The 22,937-nt window shown below is 38.7% G+C and overlaps 1 protein-coding gene across 1 annotated transcript in view; it reads right to left on the bottom strand.

Moving 5' to 3' along the window:
• adamts17 (ADAM metallopeptidase with thrombospondin type 1 motif, 17) overlaps window positions 1-22,937 on the bottom strand; it is a 213,355-nt gene that overhangs the window by 50,050 nt on the left and 140,368 nt on the right. Inside the window, exon 15 of the mRNA XM_039795147.1 lies at window positions 8,013-8,133. Coding sequence (XP_039651081.1) covers window positions 8,013-8,133 — 121 coding nt within the window. The remainder of the gene's footprint in view (window positions 1-8,012; window positions 8,134-22,937) is intronic.

Here is a 22,937-nt window from a genome sequence, read left to right as displayed (position 1 = left end):
TTGCGAAAGTATTCGGCCCCCTTGAACGTTTCGACCTTTTGCCACATTTCAGGCCTCAAACATAAAGATATAAAACTGTAATTTTTTGTGAAGAATCAACAACAAGTGGGTCCCAATTATGAAGTGGAACAAAATTCATTGGCTATTTCAAACTTTTTTAACAAATAAAAAACTGAAAAAGTGGGCGTGCAAAATTATTCAGCCCCTTTACTTTCAGTGCAGCAAACTCTCTCCAGAAGTTCAGTGAGGATCTCTGAATGATCCAATGTTGACCTAAATGACTAATGATGATAAATAGAATCTAGCTGTGTGTAATCAAGTCTCCGTATAAATGCACCTGCTCTGTGATAGTCTCAGAGGTCCGTGTAAAGCGCAGAGAGCATCATGAAGAACAGGGAACACACCAGGCAGGTCCGAGATACTGTTGTGGAGAAGTTTAAAGCCGGATTTGGATACAAAAAGATTTCCCAAGCTTTAAACATCCCAAGGAGCACTGTGCAAGCGATAATATTGAAATGGAAGGAGTATCAGACCACTACAAATCTACGAAGACCCGGCCGTCCCTCTAAACTTTCAGCTCATACAATGAGAAGACTGATCAGAGATGCAGCCAAGAGGCCCATGATCACTCTGGATGAACTGCAGAGATCTACAGCTGAGGTGGGAGACTCTGTCCATAGGACAACAATCAGTCGTATACTGCACATATCTGGCCTTTATGGAAGAGTGGCAAGAAGAAAGCCATTTCTTAAAGATATCCATAAAAAGTGTCGTTTAAAGTTTGCCAAAAGCCACCTGGGAGACACACCAAACATGTGGAAGAAGGTGCTCTGGTCAGATGAAACCAAAAAACGAACTTTTGGCAACAATGCAAAACGTTATGTTTGGCGTAAAGCAACACAGCTCATCACCCCTGAACACACCATCCCCACAAAACATGGTGGTGGTGGCAGCATCATGGTTTGGGCCTGCTTTTCTTCAGCAGGGACAGGGAAGATGGTTAAAATTGATGGGAAGATGGATGGAGCCAAATACAGGACCATTCTGGAAGAAAACCTGATGGAGTCTGCAAAAGACCAGAGACTGGGACGGAGATTTGTCTTCCAACAAGACAATGATCCAAACACATAAAGCAAAATCTACAATGGAATGGTTCACAAATAAACATATCCAGGTGTTAGAATGGCCAAGTCAAAGTCCAGACCTGAATCCAATCGAGAATCTGTGGAAAGAACTGAAAACTGCTGTTCACAAACGCTCTCCATCCAACCTCACTGAGCTCGAGCTGTTTTGCAAGGAGGAATGGGCAAAAATGTTCGCTCTCGATGTGCAAAACTGATAGAGACATACCCCGCGACTTACAGCTGTAATCGCAGCAAAAGGTGGCGCTACAAAGTATTAACTTAAGGGGGGCTGAATAATTTTGCACGCCCAATATTTCAGTTTTTTATTTGTTTAAAAGGTTTGAAATATCCAATAAATTTCGTTCCACTTCATGATTGTGTCCCACTTGTTGTTGATTCTTCACAAAAAATTACAGTTTTATATCTTTATGTTTGAGGCCTGAAATGTGGCAAAAGGTCGAAAAGTTCAAGGGGGCCGAATACTTTCGCAAGGCACTGTACATGGATGAAATCACAAATGATCCTGGAGGGAGAGACAGAAGGAGGAAGGGAGAGAGGGAGTGAGAGAGGAAGGGAAGGAGAGAGAGAGAAGGAGTGATGGAAGGAGAGAGAGATTGAGAAGGATGGAGGGAGGGAGAGAAGGAAGGAGGAAGACTGAAGGAAGGAAGGAGGGGAACAGAGGAGGGAGGAAGACAGAGAAAAGAGAAAGAAGGAGGGAGGGAGGCATAGAGAAAGAGAGTGAGACAGGGATACAGACAGAGGGAGGGAGGGAGGGAGACACAGACAGATAAGGAGACAGACAGACAGACAGACAGACAAATAGACAGACAGAAGTGGAATGCAAATGATATAGACTGATGATCATAGTTAGTCTAGTTAGTTGAATCCTACAGCAAGCCTGGAGTAATCAGGTAGACTGTCTGTGAAAGGGTTGTCATGGTTACTAAGGGCCTGTGGCCATGTTTATAAACATCTCTTTGATCTGTTAACGATCGCACCTGCTCTTAATGTCTCCTGTAGCACACCGCAGCAATTCAGACACTGAGGGCAAGCTCTCAAACAAAGCCTCAGACTGGCAAAACTATAACTACTATCAGTCAAATGACGTCATCCTGAGCACCACAAGGCCTTTGTGAACGTATCGGTATAAAATTGATATGGATAAACATAAAAATGTGGGCATATCAGCAATATAAAAAAGTGGTTCGTTCTGCCGTTCACTGGAAAATATGTAGGACTTTTATCATTGCAGTGGATGGATGGAAATTTTTTACTCTCATCATTTGGAAGCTTGCTGAGCCCAAAGTATAAGACATATCGCTTATCTGAGCAGATTGTCTGAAACTAGACAAAAATACCTACGTTTTGATGTATGAATTGTGTATGACAAGTAGATATTGTGGGCGTGAGAGCAGTTTTTAGAGAAGGGACAAAGATAATTTTTTTAAGGCTCTGTGCTGTAGCTGTGACATCATCCACTCTAAGCTGCCCCATACACACTCATTAGAAACCTAAAGAAGAAAATCCTGAAATGATCACTAAACTTAAACAGCTTTTTCACAAAAACTGTAAAAGATATCAAACTGAAAAGTAGACCCCGGATAGCTGAATATTTTGTGAACAGTTTAAACTTTGAATCACGTCTGTAGGTGGAAGAATGAAGGAGGAGATACATTTTGAAGCAGAAGAGGATTTGAAGGAGTTGAAGCCTGCTCTCATTGACTTCAATGTAAAAAAAAAAGTGTTAAAAAGCTTAAAATTTTAAAAAGTATAAATGGTAGAAAAAAAGTTGAAGAAGTCCCATCATTAGCTGAAAGAGCTGAACATTTTAAAAGTTGAATGGTTTAAATAGGTGAAAGTATGCAGAAGTTACGGAAATTGAGCAAAAAAAATACAAAAAAAAAAAAAAAAAAAAAAAAAAAAAAAAAAAATTTCCCCAAAAAGAAAAAAAAAAAACAAAGTAGTGAAAATAGTTGAAAAAGCAGAAATCGGTTTAATAAGTATGAATTTCATTAAAAAGTTAAAAGTTTATGCTAAACTGAACTGTTTGCTTTAAAGGTTGAATAATGACAAAATATGTAGAACATTGTGAGGTCTGAGTAGATTTTCTAACTGATAATGACTCACATATGCAGAAATATGAAACAAATTAATACTGTAATACTGTTAAAGATGAAAGTTGAAAAGGCTGAAAGAAGAAATATTTTTATTATTATCAGATATATACACTGCATAGAACGAAAAAGAATCAATCTAGCTGAGATGTGAAATATATTAGGTGAAAAGAATGGGTCTGAACAAGAAGAAAGAGAGGAAAGAGAGGAGAGAAAGAGAGATGAAAGGAGAGCAGGAGAGAAGAGACGTGAAGAGAGAAGAGAGAGGAGAGAAAGAGAATAAAGAGAGAAGGAGAGAGAGAGGAAAGAGAGGAGAGGAAAAGAAAGACAGCAACTTTGACTAAAATTGCATAAAAAGGCTGAAAGTTTAAAGACTTTGTATTATTATCAGCCATATCCATTGCGTAGAACAAACAAGCATGACCCTAAAGCGCTGAGAGGAGGATATATTGCATGAAAAGAAACAAATAAAACAAAAATAGCTGTGACATCATCCACTCTAGCTCACGCAATACACACTCTGTTAAATCGAAAAAATTTCCTGAAATAATCACTAAACTTAAACAGCTTTTTCACAAAAACTGTAAAAGATATCAAAACACTGAGCACACCCCGAATACCTGAATATTTTGTGAACAGTTTAAAGTTTGAATCACGTCTGTAGGTGGAAGAATGTAGAAGGAGATACATTTTGAAGCAGAAGAGGATTTGAAGGCTTTGAAGCCTAAACTGAACTGTTGGCTTCAAAAGTTGAAAAATGACAAAATATGTAGAACATTGTGAGGTCTGAGAGGGAGAGACAAAGAGACAGAAAGAGAAGGAAAGAGAGAGAGAGGGGGATAGAGAGAGAGAGAGAGAGAGATGGAAAGAGAGAGAGAGGGAGAGAGAGAGTGAGTGAGGGAGACAGAGAAAAGAAAAAGAAGGAGGAAGGGATACAGACAGAGGGAGTGAGGGAGGGAGGAAGGAAGACAGAGGGAGGAAGGGAGACAGAGGGAGGAAGACAGAAGTAGGGCAGGAGACAGCGAGAGACGGAGAATGAGGGAGGAGGAGGGAGACAAAAACAAAAAACAGAGGAGGGACGGAGAGAGAAAAGGAGGGAGGGAGGGAGACACAGACAGATTAGGAGACAGACAGAAGTGGAAGGCAACAGATCTAGACCACTGTTCATATTACTGCCTGTAGTATCTGTATAGACTACTGTTCATATTACTGCCTGTAGTATCTGGGTGTGTCTGTGAAAGTGTTGTCATGGTAACGAATGGCCAGTGGATTTGTTTATAAACATGCTTTGATGTCTGTAATCAAGTTGATGAGCAACACCTGCTGAATCTGTCAGCTGTGCTGTGCTTCAGCTATTCAGAGTCCCTGAGAGCGAGCTCTCAAACAAAGCCTCACAGTGGCAAAACGATAACTGCTATCAGTCACATGACGTCATCCTGAGCACCACAAGGCCTTTGTGAACGTATCGGTATAAAATTGATATGGATAAACGTAAAAATGTGGTCATATCAGCGATTTCAAAAAGTGGTTCGTTCAGTGTTTCGCTGGGAAATATCCAGGAGTTTTAACATTGGAGCCAATGGAGAAAGATATGGACCTCTTGTCATTTGTAAGCTCAACCAGCCAAAAGTAAAAGGCGTATCACAAAACTGAGAAAAAAAAAAAACCTACGTTTTGATGTATAAATTGTGTATGACAAGTAGATATTGTGGGCGTGAGAACAATTTATTGAGAAGGGACAAAGATAATTTTTTCGAAGCTTCACCCTCTAGCTATGACATCATCCACTCTAGCGCATGCAATACACACATACACATACTCTGTTTAATCGATAAAATTTCCTGAAATGATCACTAAACGTAAACAGCTTTTTAACAAAAACTGTAAAAGATATCAAACTGAAAACCACAAGCCGGATAGCTAAATATTTTGTGAACATTTTAAAGTTTGTTTGGTGTCTGTAGGTGAAAGTATGAAGGAGCTGAAAATTTTGGGAGCAGAAGAAGATTTTAAGGAGTTGAAGGCTGCTCTCTTTCACTTCAATGTTAAAAAAAAAGTGTTAAAAAGCTTAAAATTTTAAAAAGTATAAATAGTAGAAAAAAAGTTGAAGAAGTCCCATCATTAGCTGAAAGAGCTGAACATTTGAAAAGTTGAATGGTTTAAATAGCTGAAAGTATGCAGAAGTTACAGAGAGCCAAAAAACGTACGGAATAAGAAGAAGAAGAAGAAGAAGAAGAAGAAGTATATAAAGAACCGAATAACAATAGTTGGAATGCTGTTGAACAGCATTCCCACTAATAAGCAGAAAAATAAAGAACCGAATAACAATAGGTGGAATGCTGTAAAACAGCATTCCCCCAATAACTAAAGAACCGAATAACAATAGGTGGAATGCTGTACAACAGCATTCCCCCAATAACAATAGTAGAACAGCATTCCCACTAATAAAGAACAGGATAACAATAGTTGGAATGCTGTTGAACAGCATTCCCACTAATAAAGAAAATGGCCGACACAAATAACAATAGTTGGAATGCTGTTGAACAGCATTCCCACTAATAACATTATAGTCATTATGGCCTTTAGAAAAACATTTTTTGTGGAGGTGGGGTAGTGCACTATAGGCCCCTGTGGGGTGGGCTAAGCTTTTGTTCTTAATGGCATTTTTTTCCCCTTACATTACTTTTATACTTTAAGTAGTTTTGAAACCAGTACTTTTACACTTTTACTTGAGTAAAAAGTTTGAGTTGATACTTCAACTTCTACAGAAGTCTTTTCCTAGTATCTATACTTCTACTTGAGTATTGGATGTGAATACTTTTGACACATTTGTTTATTTGAGGTGTATTGGATGAAGTGTTCTATCACTTCCTGTTAGTACAAACTGTGTACCAGCTGCCAAAACATCATTGTATGAGTTATTGCATATAGTACACAGTGTATACCATTGAAATGTGGTATGGGATTGAGACAGTTTTGTGGCAGACAGTAAGTGATGTGTAATAAATGTTTGATTGGAATAATCAGCAGAGGAACCTTATAGTAAGCAAGATATGAAACCTGAAAAGAAGAAATAAGATCCATCTACACTGCTATGGCTAGGTTTGTCCATGTTGTAACAACTTCTCCAGCAAAACTACTTATTTCCTTATAATTGATAACATAAGAAGATAAATACAGTTTCAGGGTGAATAAGAACCCTCATTAGAAACAGAAACACTTCCTGTCTGAATTACAGTCGCTGGATCATTTGAGTTTGGAACTCCTCGTGTTGGTATAAAAATCAATAACCAACCATGATACCCATTAGGGGTGTTGAAATGAATCATTGCATCAATGCATCGCGATGCAGAGCTAGACGATTCTGCATTGATGTAGTGAGAGACAATAATCATTGTCTTAGATTATTGAATACTGATGTTACTTGTTAATTTTCTATGGTCGCTGCTTTTTTTATTGCTTTTTGTCATCTTCTGTGTTCAGACTCTGCTACATTAAGACTTTATTAAAAGCAGATGCAATAAAAAGAGGAATTCACATATATCTGACAGCTTGAATTTGTTTATGAAAACCACGTGTAGCAATATATAATATATTTGAGGAGGTGATGCATTGTGATGCATCGGGATATCGAATCGTATCGAATGGTTAATCGTAAAAGAATTGAATTGAGACCAGTGAAGATTCACACCCCTAATACTCTTGTGGATAAATAAGTTAAAGTGGAATTAAATTGCTTCTCATTGTGCAGGCACCTTTAAATAGACCACACCAACTGATCCCTGAGCACACTTAGAGCCAATGCAACAGTAATTACCATTTTTGTAGTATAAACTTCTTTCACGCCAGAGCCCTCAGTTTGGTGAACATGAAGGATAACACATTCCTTACTGTGATACTTCAGACAGAAACATCCATGTGACATCTACATTAGGATTTGACCAGTACTAAAGGCCACTATGATGTTTTATAGGCAGAAACTGACAGAGACCATTTTATGCTCATGCGTCTTTAAATTTGACCGTTCCATTTCATTCCCAAAGAATTCTACAAAACATGAAATATTAACAGTGTCAGGATGGAAACTAATGGCGAACTCACACCAAACGACATTTCAAGCGATTCCACTGTTGCAGACTAATTTCCAATATCCGAATGAAATCCTGAGAGTCTTGCTAGAGTTGGGGGGCGCTCCCGTTGTCTCCATCATTTGGTGTAAGGTGGTAAAAAAGACTCAGACCCAGTCAGTCTTTGTCCTGTCTTGACGTTCCGACAAAATCAAACATGTTTGATGTTATCGTAAGTTTTAAGTCTTGGTAGTGTAGTGAAATCATGTGAACATGTGAACAACCAATGGGTGCGCTCCCTCCAGCACCAAACAGGAAGCAGCAAACCGGCTAGATGGTAAACATGTCGGGGAGGCGAGTGAACAAGTCTTGCATCTGTTGGACTGTAGAAAAGGAAGAGAAACTGGTGCAGTAAACAAGAGAGCGTTTTGACGTGTCCTCCCATCTGTAGCACAGGGGCAGCTGTGGCCAAAAGCTGCTGCTGTTTCTGCTCAATTGTTCCATTGACATTTCCACCAGGAGCAGCATGGGAATTTTCTTTTCAAAACTAATCTAGTTGTTCAGGCTTCTTATTGACAACAAATGTAATACTGATCACTGCATATCAGCAGTGAATGGCAATGGCGTTTCATGGAAAGTCAATAGAAGCTGCATACTCGGCACAGACACAGAGCACACAAGTTGGATACTAAAACACACAGACTCACCCATTCCTTTGGTGTGGTTGAAGTCTCCTCTCACTATCTTACAGGAGCGCCCATCTCCATTACAAACACCACAGCGGTCCTCTTTGGCTGAAGAGCCGATGATGCCGTCACAGCCAATTTTCTGACCACAACAAAACAGTGAAGAACAACAGTGAAACCAAACACTCATGAGTTGCCTTTGTAGTGCACACTGACTTGTGTGAGCGTGTCTTTTCTGTATAATATATAATTTCGGTAAAACTTTACAATAAGGCTACATCAGTTAGCGTTACACAATGCATTAATAAGCATTAATTAACTGTTAATAACGGTGTCTATTAAACATTTATTAACAATGCTTATTTTTGTTCATGCTAATTAAGGTATGAATTCATGCATTGTTTACCATTAGTTAATGCCTTAACTAACTGTTAATCTCAGTTAACTAAGGTGTCTATCTTACCATTAGTTATTGCATTAAGAAGGCTTGACTAACTGTTTATAACAGTTAACTAAGGTGTCTATTTTACCATTAGTTAATGCAGTAACAAGCATTACCTAACTATTAATAACAGTTAACTAAGGTTTCTAATTTAACATTAGATAATGCCTTGACTAACTGTTACGAACAGTTAACTAAGGTGTCTATTTTACCATTAGTTAATGCAGTAATAAGCCTTGACTAACTGTTAATAACAGTTAACTAAGGTGTCTATTTTACCATTAGTTAAGGCAGTAACAACATCACTTACCAGTTAATCATACAATATTAAACATCTCTTGATAACAAGTAAACCCTTAGTTGATGTTAATTAAGGTATTTCCTAATATTACTGGGTGGTTGATAAAGATGTTTGATAGCATGCATGTCTTAAGGTTCACAGCCAAGCCATCTCATTATGAGAAAACTGTTTTTATCGTTTATTTACGAGTTATGGTTGTCCACTATATTTGTCAATCCTCCAACATATGACTTACTTTTGGTGGAGGGTGAGATCAGTGAAAAGACTCCATAGTCTCCATGCAGAGGTTTGCTTGTTCCTTTGTCTTCATGTAGACATTGCCTTAATCCCCAACCTATGTAAATTATTGTGCATGCTATATAATCATTACTTAACCATAACTGCTCACTTGATTAATGCATAATAATACTGAATAAGCATTACTAAAACATAACTAAACAGTTATTAATGCTCTTTGGTATACTTATTGTAAAGTTGAGAACATATGCACCTTAACTAATAATTAATGTAAAACAATACTGAATAAGCATTACTAAATCATAACTAAACAGTTATTAATGCTCTTTGGTAGACTTATTGTAAAGTTGAGAACATATACACCATAACTAACACATAATTAATGTATAAAAATACTGACTAAGCATTACTAAACAATGATTGATAGTTTATTAATACTCTTTGACTTAAACATTCAAAAAGATCGAAACCGGAGGTGTAGTCGGATCCCACAAGCGGGCAACATGTGTAGCTGATACTCTCTCCAGACAAGCAAAACACATCTTTTTTAGCACCTGGCTGATAAGGGCATAAGGTTGGTCATCGTTTCCTCTAATATTGTTTGTATTTTGAGTCACTTTATGATATGCCGTTTAAGAGTTTTACGGACTTGGAGATGAGTGTTGTGCAAGTAAAGCTAGCATGTTAATATATTAGCCTGCAGTTAATATTACCAGGCTAATGAGCCTGTTTAGCTGCGTGAAATGGCGTAACTTGAGATATAGAAATGCAATTACTACGGTATATTGGATGTGACAGAAGGTTCAGAGGAGAATCATTTTATATTTTATTGAATATTGCATTATAATTAAGGTTGATTTCTGAAAAAGAAGTGAATAAAAACGGGAAGTAACTTAACGCAATTTAAGCACAAGGGAATTTTACAAATAGTAGCCTATGTGTAAAAGGGGTTAAAATAAAAAAATGTATGGATACATTTAAAGTAAAAGTATTTAGTTTTCTTTGTTTTCTCAGCTCTTACAGTGGTTAGAGGCAGTGTGCTCAAGGCATGTTTGAAACTGCAAAGGAAAAATGAAGTCTTTGTGAACCATTAGTTAAAGAGAGCCAGACCATCTTTCAACATGTGTAAAGATCTGACGTTGATCTAGTGAACGATCAATCCTTGCATCTGTAGCTTTTGCATGCATTTAAAAGAAATTGATATATATCCCACTTGGTTTGTTAGGTTTCAAGAGAGGAAAACGATCCAGAAGACATGCCAGTGAAGATGACAAGAGGGGGAAAATGTCCAGCATGCAGGACTCACACTGTAATAGCCCTGAGTCTTCAGTGGAAAGAGAGAAGAAAACTGACTGAGTCAAATTCAGAATCAAATGAAAACCTTTTTTACAATTTGAATATGTGTGTATAACAGAAGGTTGTCATGAAGATTTGATTTCACATTGGCAATGTTTCACTAATGTTTAAAAGCTGTGTGAATGTTTAAGTCAAAGAGAATTAATAAACTATGAATCATTGTTTAGTAATGCTTATTCATTATTTATTATTGTTATATATTATTTAAGTGTTAGTTAAGATGCATATGTTCTCAAATTTACAATAAGTCTACCAAAGAGTTATTAATTACTGTTTAGTTATGGTTTAGTAATGCTTATTCAGTATTATTATACATTAATCAAGTGAGCAGTTATGGTTAAGTAATGATTATATAGCATGCACAATAATTTATATAGGTTGGGCATTAAGGCAATGTCTACATGAAGACAAAGGAACACGCAAACCTCTTCATTGAGACTATGGAGTCTTTTCACTGATCTCACCCTCTACCAAAAGTAAGTCATATGTTGGAGGATGGACAAATATAGTGGACAAAGGTATGTGGACAACAATAACCTGTAAATAAACAATAAAAACAGTTTTCTCATAATGAGATGGCTTGGCTGTGAACATTAAGACATTCATGCTATCAAACATCTTTATCAACCACCCAGTAATATTAGGAAATACCTTAATTAACATCAACTAAGGGTTTACTTGTTATCAAGAGACGTTTGTTAACATTTACCTAATGCTTAATATTGTATGATTAACTGGTAAGTGATGCTTGCTACTGCCTTAACTAATGGTAAAATAGACACCTTAGTTAACTGTTATTAACAGTTAGTCAAGGCATTAACCAATGGTAAAATAGACACCTTAGTTAACTGTTGTTAACTGTAAGTCAAGGTTTAATATTGCATTTACTAATGATATAATTGACACCTTAATTGACTGTTGTTAACAGTTAGTCAAGTCTTCTTAATGCATTAACTAGTGGTAAAATAGACACTTTAGTTAACTGACATTAGTTAGTTAAGGCATTAACTAATGGTAAATAATGCATGAATTAATACCTTAGTTAACATGAACAAAAATAAGTATTGTTAATAAATGTTTAATAGACACCGTAATTAACAGTTAATTTATGTTTATTAATGCATTAAGTAATGCTAACTGATGTAGCGTTATTGTAAAGTGTTACCATAATTTCTTTAGAAAATAAAAAAAAATATTTGCACTGTATGCAGGGTTAAATCTTGGCTTGTGCAGGCATGTGATTGCCACTTTTGTATGTTTAACTGGTGCAACTTGCAAAAAGCAATCATTCGACCTCTAGAGCATCACACATAGGGCTCAATATTAAGCCGTGTTATGTTTGTGGAGGGTTACTTTGGGGTCCTCCCCCAAGAACTTTTTAAGGTTTTTTACTTAAAACTACGCAATTTTACATAATATTGAACCGTTATTATCACTACAGATAATGTCCAGAAAACGTAACTTGCTATAGTCAAAGTTATTATTTACACATATCCTTCATCTGGACATATAATTAATCTGTCAATGTTTGCCCCATATTCTGTAAATCAAAAGAGCAAAAACCTTTCAGAAAACTTTTAAATAATGTTTCATTAATTATTATTAGCGGCAAGGTGGCTCAGTGGTTAGCATTGCTCCCTCACAGCGAGTAGGCACTGCTAAGTACTGGTTTAGGACCTGTCTCTGTGGTGTTTGCATGTTCTCCCTGTGTTAACGTGGGTTTCCTCTTGGTGCTCCTCCTGCCATAAAGTCATGCATATGAACACATGCCGTAGTGCTTGACGTGAGTAGTGGCATAACAGCTGGACTACGGCTGCCCACTGCTACTGTGGTCATTTCATTCATCGCACAGATTGTTTTTTGCATAGCAAGTGCATTTATGTTGCACTGTACAGCTTTGTCTATGTCTAATTTGAAATGATCATGTCTTGTTCAAAATGTAATACATAAAGTTATTTATTTCTTTGTGTGAAAAACATTGTGTCAGTTTGTCCAAGCCTGTTACAAAGTCTGCTGATTTGGGCGTCTCTAAGATGAACTGACGTCAGATATTTTGTCATCACAACTGACAGAACACTCTCTTAAGCATGTCTTCAGAGCTATAAACACTTCGTAAAGGGATACTTTTGTGGGACACCATACACACAGAAAATAATGTATTATTATTACAGGTAGGGGGCAGTAACTGCTGACAGTAGCTTGCATTGTACACAGTTTGCTGAATCAGACGAAAATATGGGGCCCCTCCTCCAGCCTAGTAAGACTTCCAGGGTCGTCCTCCCGCTAGACAGTCTATTTTCATAGCTACTGAATATATTCATCTCCCCTTTTCCTGTCTGCTTCCTCTCTTTCTTTCTTTTTCTCCCTCTCTCCTTGCCAGTGTTTTCATAGCATACTTGAGTCTCACATGCCAGATTTAGAAAAACAGCCATGCCTCCTCCTCCCTCTTTAACCTCAGTATCTGCTAACTTCTCTTTACTTTGTCTGCAGCTCACAGCTTCCCTTCTCCAACTCCTCAACTGCTACTCCCTCTCAGGTAGAAGTCAGAGCCAGTGTTCAGCTTGGAATGTTTTCACAAAGCCCAACATATCGTGTCAGTTTAAATGCTGAGCTTTGCACGCACACGCACGCGCGCGCGCACACACACACACACACACACACACACACACACACACACACACACACACACACACACACACACAGCAGCGATATCCCCTCCATCTCAGTCGTGAGAACCAAGCAGTGTGATATGTTTCGATGTCTGAATGGTTATACTGTAGCAGCCTGGTGTCGCTTTTAGCCGATTTAATGAAGGTAAACACAGTGAACGGCCGTGCATTATGCCACTGCACTCGGCTGTCACGCTGCTTCATTCACTCAGGAAACTAAACCTAAAATAGGCAGTGAATATTTTTAGTAAACTGAAACTAAATAAAAACTAAATTCTTCAAGAAAAACCAAACTAAAACTATATTGCCAGGTTTTTTTTTTCTTTAGTAAGAAACAAATAATTTCAGTTTGAGTATTTTACAAAAACTGACTCGAGTTGACATTAACATTCCAACAGATGGCACTGTGCTTATGTGTTACTTCACATCGGAAACTAAATCAGTACAAAGATTACAGATTAAACGTCATGGCTGTTTTTCAAACATATACATACTTCTGAGATATTCTACCTGGCCCTGACAAAAACAAACTACTGTAAAACAAAATATTTCTAACTAAAACTAGCAAACACACTCTGAAAACTACCTGAAACTAAACTAAAATGAAACTGAAAAGTCCAAACTAATAAATAATTCAAAACTATAATAACCTTGCATGCATTCACTGGGCACAGCAGCGTTTAGTCATTTGCTTCTGTCATATTTCCAAAGCTACTGTGGACGTCGGTATGTTCAGTGATGTATGGGGTTCAAGGGACATTAGAGATGTAATTACTCTGCATTCATTTTCTGACGCGTAGATGGTTGACAGTAGATAGAGTTAAAAAAAAAACTTCAGTACAGTACTGATTCCAAATGATGTTGCACAGTTAAGGGGTAACTAAAAAATGTTTCAACCTGGACCCTATTTTTCTTAGTTTTTGTGTTTAAGTGACTGATGGGAACAACAATCTTTGCCATTGGTCCAGTATTAAGCGAGATCGCTGCAGTCGGCAGCGTCAAACAAGCTAGAATGTAAGTTAATAGGGCAATTGTAAAGCTTGTATTTACCTTTACAAAAGTGCTTGTTGTGCCACTGACAGGCTCAGTTTAAAATTCTAAGTGTCTGACAACATTATGGAAAAGATTTCTAAGGAGGTCAACCTTTCTGTTAAAGAGTAAGATCCTTTTTTTAAACGTAAAAACTTCCGTGAAATTGCGTTCGCTAAACGCACCAGACTCCATGTATATAAACAGTAATTTTAGCATCATAAAATACACTTCAGTCAAAGTCGACAGAAACAAAATAAAACTACGAAAAGCTGTTTTGGGTCGTCTTTCAACTTTTCCAACCATCATAACTCTAGTTTTGGTTGAAATAAACACATAGTTTACTGATTTACATGTTAAAATATGTTGGCTCTATGCTTTTTTAAATGGAGTCTGGTGGGTTTAGTGCTAGCAACGTCAGAGCTGTTTCTGGTTGAACAGAAAGGTCTCAAAGAGGTTTTAAAGGTCTATCTCTGAAGGGAAAATCCTTTCCATAATGTTGTCAGACAATTAGAATAATAATCTGAGTCAGTGGCAAAACATCAAGTCAAAATTAGATGAGGGTGGTATAGTAGGTGCAGTGTTTCTGGACCTTAAAGGAATATTTCACTGCTGGAAAGCTGAATATATCTTTAAATTGGGTCACTTATGTAGTAGAAATGTGAAAATCTTTTTAAATTGGTGCCTAGGCCAAGAAAAGCCAGAAAATGTGTTATATATATGGCTTATATGGATGAAAGACACCAAATCCCAGAATGCACCTGCTTCGCTGCTTTGAGTCCACTCCCAAGCCACGCCTACTGCTTGACAGACAGACAGAGGCATTCAACTCAACTCAAGCGTGTTTTATTGTCATTTCAACCATATACACGAAACGTTTCATCGTGACTGAAGTGGTGTTACACATTTAAAATATACAAAAACGACATTATATAAAAACGACATACGAAACAGGCTACATTTAGTGCACGCACATTATATGCTCCGTGAAGTTCAGCTAACGCATAATAGCATTAGCGCTTGTTGGGCTGTAAACACAGAGTATAACACAGCCGTGAATTAGCGTGGAATGTAGAATGGTCGGCATTTAACAGTCAGACTCCACCAGCAATTAGCAGTTAAATGGATACAAATCACCACATTTCTGCACCACTCCGTGTTAACACAGCCCACCTCTTTTACCCGGCGACAGAGCATCTCTAGCTCGGAGGGCTAGCAGGCCTGGTAGCTGAACAGTCCGGTACACTATTCAGGCATGTTTCCACAACAACAAAAACACAGCAGTCTCTGAACTCGCGTTGGGAGTTTCGTTGAAGTTGGATGTAGTCCAGTTTGTTGTTTAATGAGCGGACACTTGCAAGCAGGATTGATGGGACAGGTGGCCGGCTAGTGTTAGCTTTCCACCTAGCCGATGAGGATGTCCCCTAGCTGGCTAGCGACACTGCTGGTCCCCGTGCAAGCGAAGCTTGCGTAGTGTGCAGAGTATTCTGTCTGTAATAACGTTTCCTGCATATTCTCCGATCTGTACCAATGTATCCCGGTGGTACACACGTGTGGTAGTTTGAATGCACATAATTGTTGTAAATGTTTGCTGCTGAAAACAGAGAGCCTGTTTTGCAAAGCTTCAAGATGGCTGACAGTCGTTTTCATTTGGAATACCTCGGCCAGACTCGGCAGTCCAACCCCCTGTGGGCGGGTTTAAAACATGCGGAAGTAGCTCCTACTACTGGCTGTAGTAGTCCTTTGCCTCTGGCCAAAAAATCTTCCGATGACGCAAAAATCGCCATTTTACGTCATCGGAAGATTTTTTTCCAGACCCCAAATGCAGATATCTCTCGTCTCAGGGGGACATGAGGGAGGGAAGCACGGTCATTCAGAAATACTACCGGGTTTCTACTGATACAAAGCTGAATGCTAAATCGGTGAAGTATCCCTTTAGGGCTTTTGACACTGTAAATCACCAGACACTATTATCAAAATTATTTTATTTTAATTTCTCAGCTGAGGCCATGAAATGGATGGAGTCCTACTTAACTAACAGGAAACAGAGCGTACATATTGGTAATTCTTACTCTTCATACCTCGACTGTAATATTGGTATACCCCAGGGGTCAGTATTGGGCCCTATCTTGTTTAGCCTGTACACACTGACCTTCAGTTTGTCCATCTGTTAATATACAAATGTATGCAGACGATACAGTTATTTATTTGCATGCCAAAAACAAACAGCACGCTGCAACTAAACTAACTGAAGCACTGGTCCATGTTTCTGACTGGCTAAAAAGGTCATATCTATCTTAACATTAACAACATTCTTCTCTAAGAAATCCACAAGTGCACAGCAGGCTGATGTTTTTATTGAAGGAGAAAAACTCATGGTTGTGTCTGATTTTAAATACCTTGGTATCATTTTAGACTCTAATTTTTAAAAAGCATGTTAAAAAGGTAGCTTATACCATCAGATATAATCTAGCTAAATTTAGACACATAAGGCCATATCTAACCACACAGGCTGCCAAACGTTATATTAGTAATATATTATTAAAACGATACAAAATTGGCGGTAATGCATGTTTATGACGCAATCTACCCGCGAAATTTAGAGCCACGAGCTGCAACGCATCATCGTCATCTTGAGTAAACATCACTGAAAGCGAAACGGAGGAGCTTGTGAAAAAGACCGGTGCAACATCTATTATTTGGACTTGATTCGGATTTAAGCCGCTACAACAGACCGGTGGTCGAGCCGTACTATGGAGCCTTTCACCAGCCTGACAATTCACTATATAACGGACGATTGGAATCTTGACAGCCAGTCTTTGCAGACGTCATACTTCCCTGCTGAACACACACCTGTGCTCCGTCGCTGTTTTGCAGTTTTTACTGTCTATGGCATGGCACTACTGTAAAGAAACTTTTATACTTGAAACATTGTCTTTAGTTGATGTATTTATACCTTGTACTGGAAGTATCTTCTTTATTCCATAAAATTATTTTGCACTTTATTATGTTTTCATCTGAAGTATCTGTGCACTATACTTGGAAGAATTTTCTTTATTTAAAATAGCCATGCTTAATACTGGAAGTATTTCCCTACTTCACAATACACTTTCCTTTATTAAGAAGACCAGGTTTCATTTCATTAAGAGAACAAAATGTTTAAAACAAAATGTGTTACATTAGGCTGCAGGTAAGAAACTTTATGTTTGAAATATGTTTTTAATTAAAGTATCTGTGCATCTTTGTCTAATACTGAAAGTATTTTCAGTACAGTGTCTGTTCCTTAACTAAAAAGACACCAGTTTTTCCTGTTCTCTGCATCTTGGGTTGCATTTAAGAACCAAGGATGTAACTAAGTGTAGTGCCTTTTAGAATGGTTTGCACTAAAGGAAAGAAACCCAATACTTTTTTCTTTTCTTTGTTAAAGTCTCTGCAACTAGTGTACTTGAATTTTATCTGTAACATTATGTTGTATATAAATGTCAAAACTACATACTACGTTTCTTTCTCTTTTAAAAAAAATACATTTAGCAGTTTGGCTTTCCTTAGGGTCTATGTAACCTGTTCTGAAATGGTTCTATTATAATTTATATATCGTGCACTTTTGTGAAGGTAAATACAAGCTGGACAATTGCCTTATTAACCTGCATTGTAGCTTGTTTTGCCGCTGCCGACTGCAGTAATCTTGCTTAATACTGGACCAATGACAAAAGATAGGTTTGTCTAGGTTGAATACACGAGTATTGCGGGCATTTGATAGTGAGCACATGTGCGTCATGATAATTGCATCCATATTGGACATTCTGGACCAGTCTATCTCCTCTCTCTCGTCTCTTGTCTCTCTCTCTCGCTGCTTGGCCAGAAGGAGGGGAAATTCCTCCCAAACGTACCAGCATACAACACTTGCACATAAACAAGAAAGAAAGCAGAGCACTTTCTCCAAGAGACTCTGACAGCTTCGGTGTCGCACTGACAGCTACAAGAATTCATTCCTACCACAAGCAATCCAACTTTTAACACGTCATCACTGAGTGTTAAATAAGACTCATATACATTACAATACTGTACTAAGTGCAACTTGCACAAACGTAGGTTTACTTACATTATAAATATTATTTTAGCAGTCTTACATTTTTATTCGCCACTTGTATATATGTTTGTACATTCTTTCCTTTGTACTTTTTGTATTAGATTATAGTAACTTTTACCAGGGCTTATTTTAGAAAGGTCACCGCAACAAAACGTGTAGATTATCAAAAAGACATCGGATCATAGATGTTTGTTTCTGACTGCCGATCTTAGCTAGCATAGCTAACGTTAGTGCACTAGTGAGCCATCCTTTTCCCAAAGTTGCATACTAATTTCTTTAAATCGATCATAAACTGCCAGCATCGGAGACCGACTCAACTTTTGGAGAAACGTGGGGGGCGCTGTTGAGCAATGGAGGAGTGAGACGTGTTTTACATAGCTCCGGTAACTTTTCTTTTATTAATACACTAAACACCTGTATATCCGCCTAAAAATGCTTTGGAGTGACATAAGAAGACACAAGCAAGTGGGAAATTAAACCTAAAAGGAGAGAACGATGATAAAAAAGGGAAAACCCAAAAAGAACGACCAGTAAGAAGCAGGCCTCAATCAACCCTCGGACTCAACTGTGGTGGTGGAGCCCGACTACCTGAATGAGGAGGCGGACCTGCCAAACCGGACTGTACTGGCCGATATTGCTGCGCTGTGAAATGAAATTACCCAGATTAAAGATGACAGATGCGCCACTATCGATGTCCGTATATAGACGGTGTACACCGTACTGAGAGGCGAACTGGATACAACTAAAGGAGAACTGCAGACTTCCATTACAGCCCTGGAGAAAACCGCTAACTCGCATGCTAACACTATTGGGGAGATAGAGAAGACCGCCTCACACCAGTCGGACGAGGTCACTGCACTTCAACGTCAAGTCACCCGCCTGAACTCCGAAGTAGAAAAACTAACTGAGAAATGCGAAGACCTAGAAGGTCGCTCGAGGAGACACAATATCCGGGTCATTGGAATCCCCGAGGGGACCGAGGGACCCAGGCCGATAGAATTTATCGCCTTGTTGCTGCAAGAGGTGCTATCCCTGGATGTAAAGCCTCTCATTGATAGAGCGCACCGGACCCTCCGAAGGCGACCCGAACCTCATGAGCCACCTAGACCCTTTGTACTGAGGCTATACTACTTTCACACGCTTGAGGACATCCTACGCAAGGCTGCAGCGGCGAAACAGCTCTACCACAGTGGTAAAAGGATCCAAATCTTTCCGGACTACCCGCCTGCCGTGGCTAAAAAGAGAGCATTATTCAACCGCACCAGGGAGTTGCTACAGGGCAGACCCGGGGTCAGGTACGGCCTCCTCTATCCTGCCTCGTGTCCACGTGAGTTACACACTTACACACACAGCTGGTGCCTCACCATCTGACTGTAAAACCGCCATTCTCATTAGAAGAATAATTTGAAAATGTTATGTCCTATATATATATATATATATATATATATATATATATATATATATATATATAAAAAGGAGCACCTTGTTCAATTGTATTTGTCTGTTCTGTATGTTCAAAAATATAAAACAATTCAAAGTTGATCTAAAAATCTAGTATTAAAATCATACCTGCAAACTCAGAAGGGCTGAAAAAGGTGACACATCTCTGAGTCTGTGTTTTTCAGACAACAGCAACTACAGTCTGGTGTTACAATCCTCTACAGTGAAACACTGTTTAGCTGTCAGCATTTTAACCGCGTTTGCTCCAGCTGCTAGCTAACGGTAGGCTAACGTTACCTGCTGTCGAGTTTAGTGTTAACTAGCGTCCCTTGCGGCGATGTTTCAGTTCCCTCAAACGTCCGTTTTCGGTGCATCAGAGAGAAGTGCAGGCATAATAAGTGGCACCTAAATAAGGCACCGAAATCCGCGTTGCTATTCGGTCCGGTAGATAACGGTCGTTAAGGCACCGGTGCCGTATTAGCACCGGGTCTGTGCAGGTGCGATGGATCGCGTACAAACCAATAGGGTGTGGGAATGGTATATGTTTATACTTCTCATCCAACCCCAATCAAATTCGCTCTATCCGGATAGCGCGATTTATCTGGATAGGTTTTTTTTTGGTGTGTGTTTTTGAACGATGACAAGCCGGAATGAAAACAAGCCAAACTGAAATAGGAGTAACGAGGCTATTTTTAAAATGTAAGGAGTAGAAAGTACAGATAATTGCGTGAAAATGTAAGGAGTAGAAGTAAAAAGTCTGCTGTAAAATAATAACTCCAGTTAAGTATAGATACCTGATTTACCTGATGAAATGTTGTATTTTTCTAAATAAATTATTGCTTGCGTAATGGTCAGTGTGCGGGATTTTCTCTCAACAATTTTTGATCTGTTACCTTTGATCATATCCTACGCACCTGCCAAACCAAAGAGGTGTGCAAAAAAGTTTTCTCAAGTATAGATACCCAAAATTTCTACTTAAGTAAGGTAACAAAGTATTTGTGCTTCGTTACTTGACACCTCTGTTTCTACATGGAGTGAGAGGGGTGTCCAATGTATTGGTGACTTATACGTGGGAGGCGTCTTTGCTTCATTCACACAACTACAGAGGAAGTATGAGCTGGGGAATAATAACTTATTCCGTTACCTACAAGTTAGGGACTACGTTCGGAAATACTTGAAATACTTGAAATACTAAATAGATGACTGTCTGAAACTGTCTCCTAACGAAAGTAAATTGATGTCCCGCATCTATAATAATCTCTTATTAATAAGTTCCCCATCGACTGAAAATTATAAACTTAAGTGGAAAGAGGAACTTGGTGTATCCATTCCAGATGATTTATGGAAAGAGAGTCTTGAAAACATACATAATTATTCAGATAACGCAAAACACTGTCTTGTTCAATTTAAAATTATACATAGGCTTTGTAGGCGGCAATCTGAAACTTGATTTTGTCCGCCGAGAGGATGAGCAGGGGAATAACTTGCCAGACGCGCTTAAGGTTCACGATTTATTTTGCACTAACACAAACAAGGTTCTCCTTCCAATACATCCCATAATTGTGTTACTGGCATACGAAATTGTTCCCAAAAGTTATGAACAGCATAGAAAGGCGTAAAACAACCGTCAGCAAAAAATGAGACCCTTTCACCCCCTCTTTTAGTCACAAAACCAGAACAGGTGAACAGATATTACTTTGCTTCCTCCGCCCCCACCAGGTGCCTTGATTACCAAAAATGTCCTTTCAAAATAATAGAACTATACCTGGCTCTTACAGGCTTCATTACTCAAAGGAGAAACTACATAACATATACCCAGAGGTGTCACCTAGGTGTGATAAGTGCCACTCTTCTGTAGCAACACTTCTCCATAGTTTTGCTCTATGCCCAAGGGTCCAATTGTTCTGGATCGATATATGTAACATTATGTCTGAGGTCATAAATACTTATAAAACCTGAGCCTGTTCATCATTCTTGGAATATCGGAGACCTTCAAGAAACTGAGTGTGGCACAACAGCGTTTTCTCTCTTATTGTTTCATAATAGCAAAGAGATTAATCCTTATGGAAGAGCACAACTGTACCTACCTCTAAGATGTGGTTAGAGGATTTAATTAACACACTTCATTTGGAAAGGATAAGGTATACGCTGAAAGACAGGCTCAAATTACTCAATAAAACATGGAAACCCTTCATATCATACCTCAAAACTACAAATCCAGTACAACAGTCCGCATCCTAGCACACGATATATGTCAGTTGTTATGGTTTTAGAGTGGAGGTCTCTGCGAGGGAGGGTGGATGGGGTGGAGATACATGGGGAGGGGTTAATCGGGCAGAATAAAAAATTATCAAATAAAATTGGAATGTATGTTCAATCATATGCTTTAATAAAAAGACGTTTGATAAAACTTTTGGAGAAACGCAACCCCACGTCACGCTGCGGTGGCCAATCATGTAACCAGGGATCAGACTGTGTCAGTGTGTTTTAAGGTGGTGTGAGAGTCCCGTACAGGAAACATCACTGCCACAAGAAAGAAAAACATTATGAGGGTGAAAATGAAACACAAGCACTGAACTGCCCAGAGGCCTGTACTACGAAGCAGGATTTGGCGTTAACGAGCTAACTTCAGGTTCAACCCAGGATTTTCTGTACTACGAAGGTGGATTAGTTGTTATCGGGTTCAATCGCCGTGGTAACTCATGCTGAACACCTAACCTGGTCGGGAGCAGGTTAAGTTGGAGATCAGAGATCAACCGGTGTTAAAGCACCGCCTACTGACCAATCAATACTCGATTGATAACGGCGTCACCGTTCTTAGAACACGGCGGAGCTCGGTGCGCAGAGAGAGAATGCGAGCGTCATAAAAGTTAAAACATTTAGAGATCGACAACCCCGTTAACATTCCCTGATTGGTATTTGTATGAAATATATATATTTTAATGGGAGGGAATTAAATATCGGCTTCTTGAGCCGTGTGTCGCCAATGTGCACATCGGTTTGAATTATGTTTTTATATGTTTTATTTGCTCTCACGATCGCTTCCCACTGCCAGGGTTGCAACTGAAATTTTAGGCTAAAGCAACGACACTTTATGGAAAGCACAAGTGTAATTATGGTCAGATCTTGGTCCTGACTGATGAGGAAGTGATATTAATAAGCGTTGTGATTTAAACATCTACAGCGTCGGCTATTTTTTTTTTTGCCAGCTTTCCTTCCTGTTTTAGGAAGCAGCGACTGTATTGCGTTATGCCTGTAAAACCGTGTCTGTGTTCTTCATATTTATGTAGAATTATAGTTTGCTCTTCTTGTTTAAAATATGCTGCTCTGGTAGATGTTTGCGATTGGTCGTGGTGCGCAAACCTCGCCTCTTTTATGTGAA

This window comes from Perca fluviatilis, chromosome 3 (assembly GCF_010015445.1).
Source record: "Perca fluviatilis chromosome 3, GENO_Pfluv_1.0, whole genome shotgun sequence".
Lineage (NCBI taxonomy): Eukaryota > Metazoa > Chordata > Actinopteri > Perciformes > Percidae > Perca > Perca fluviatilis.
This window is presented reverse-complemented; position numbering and strand designations above follow the sequence as displayed.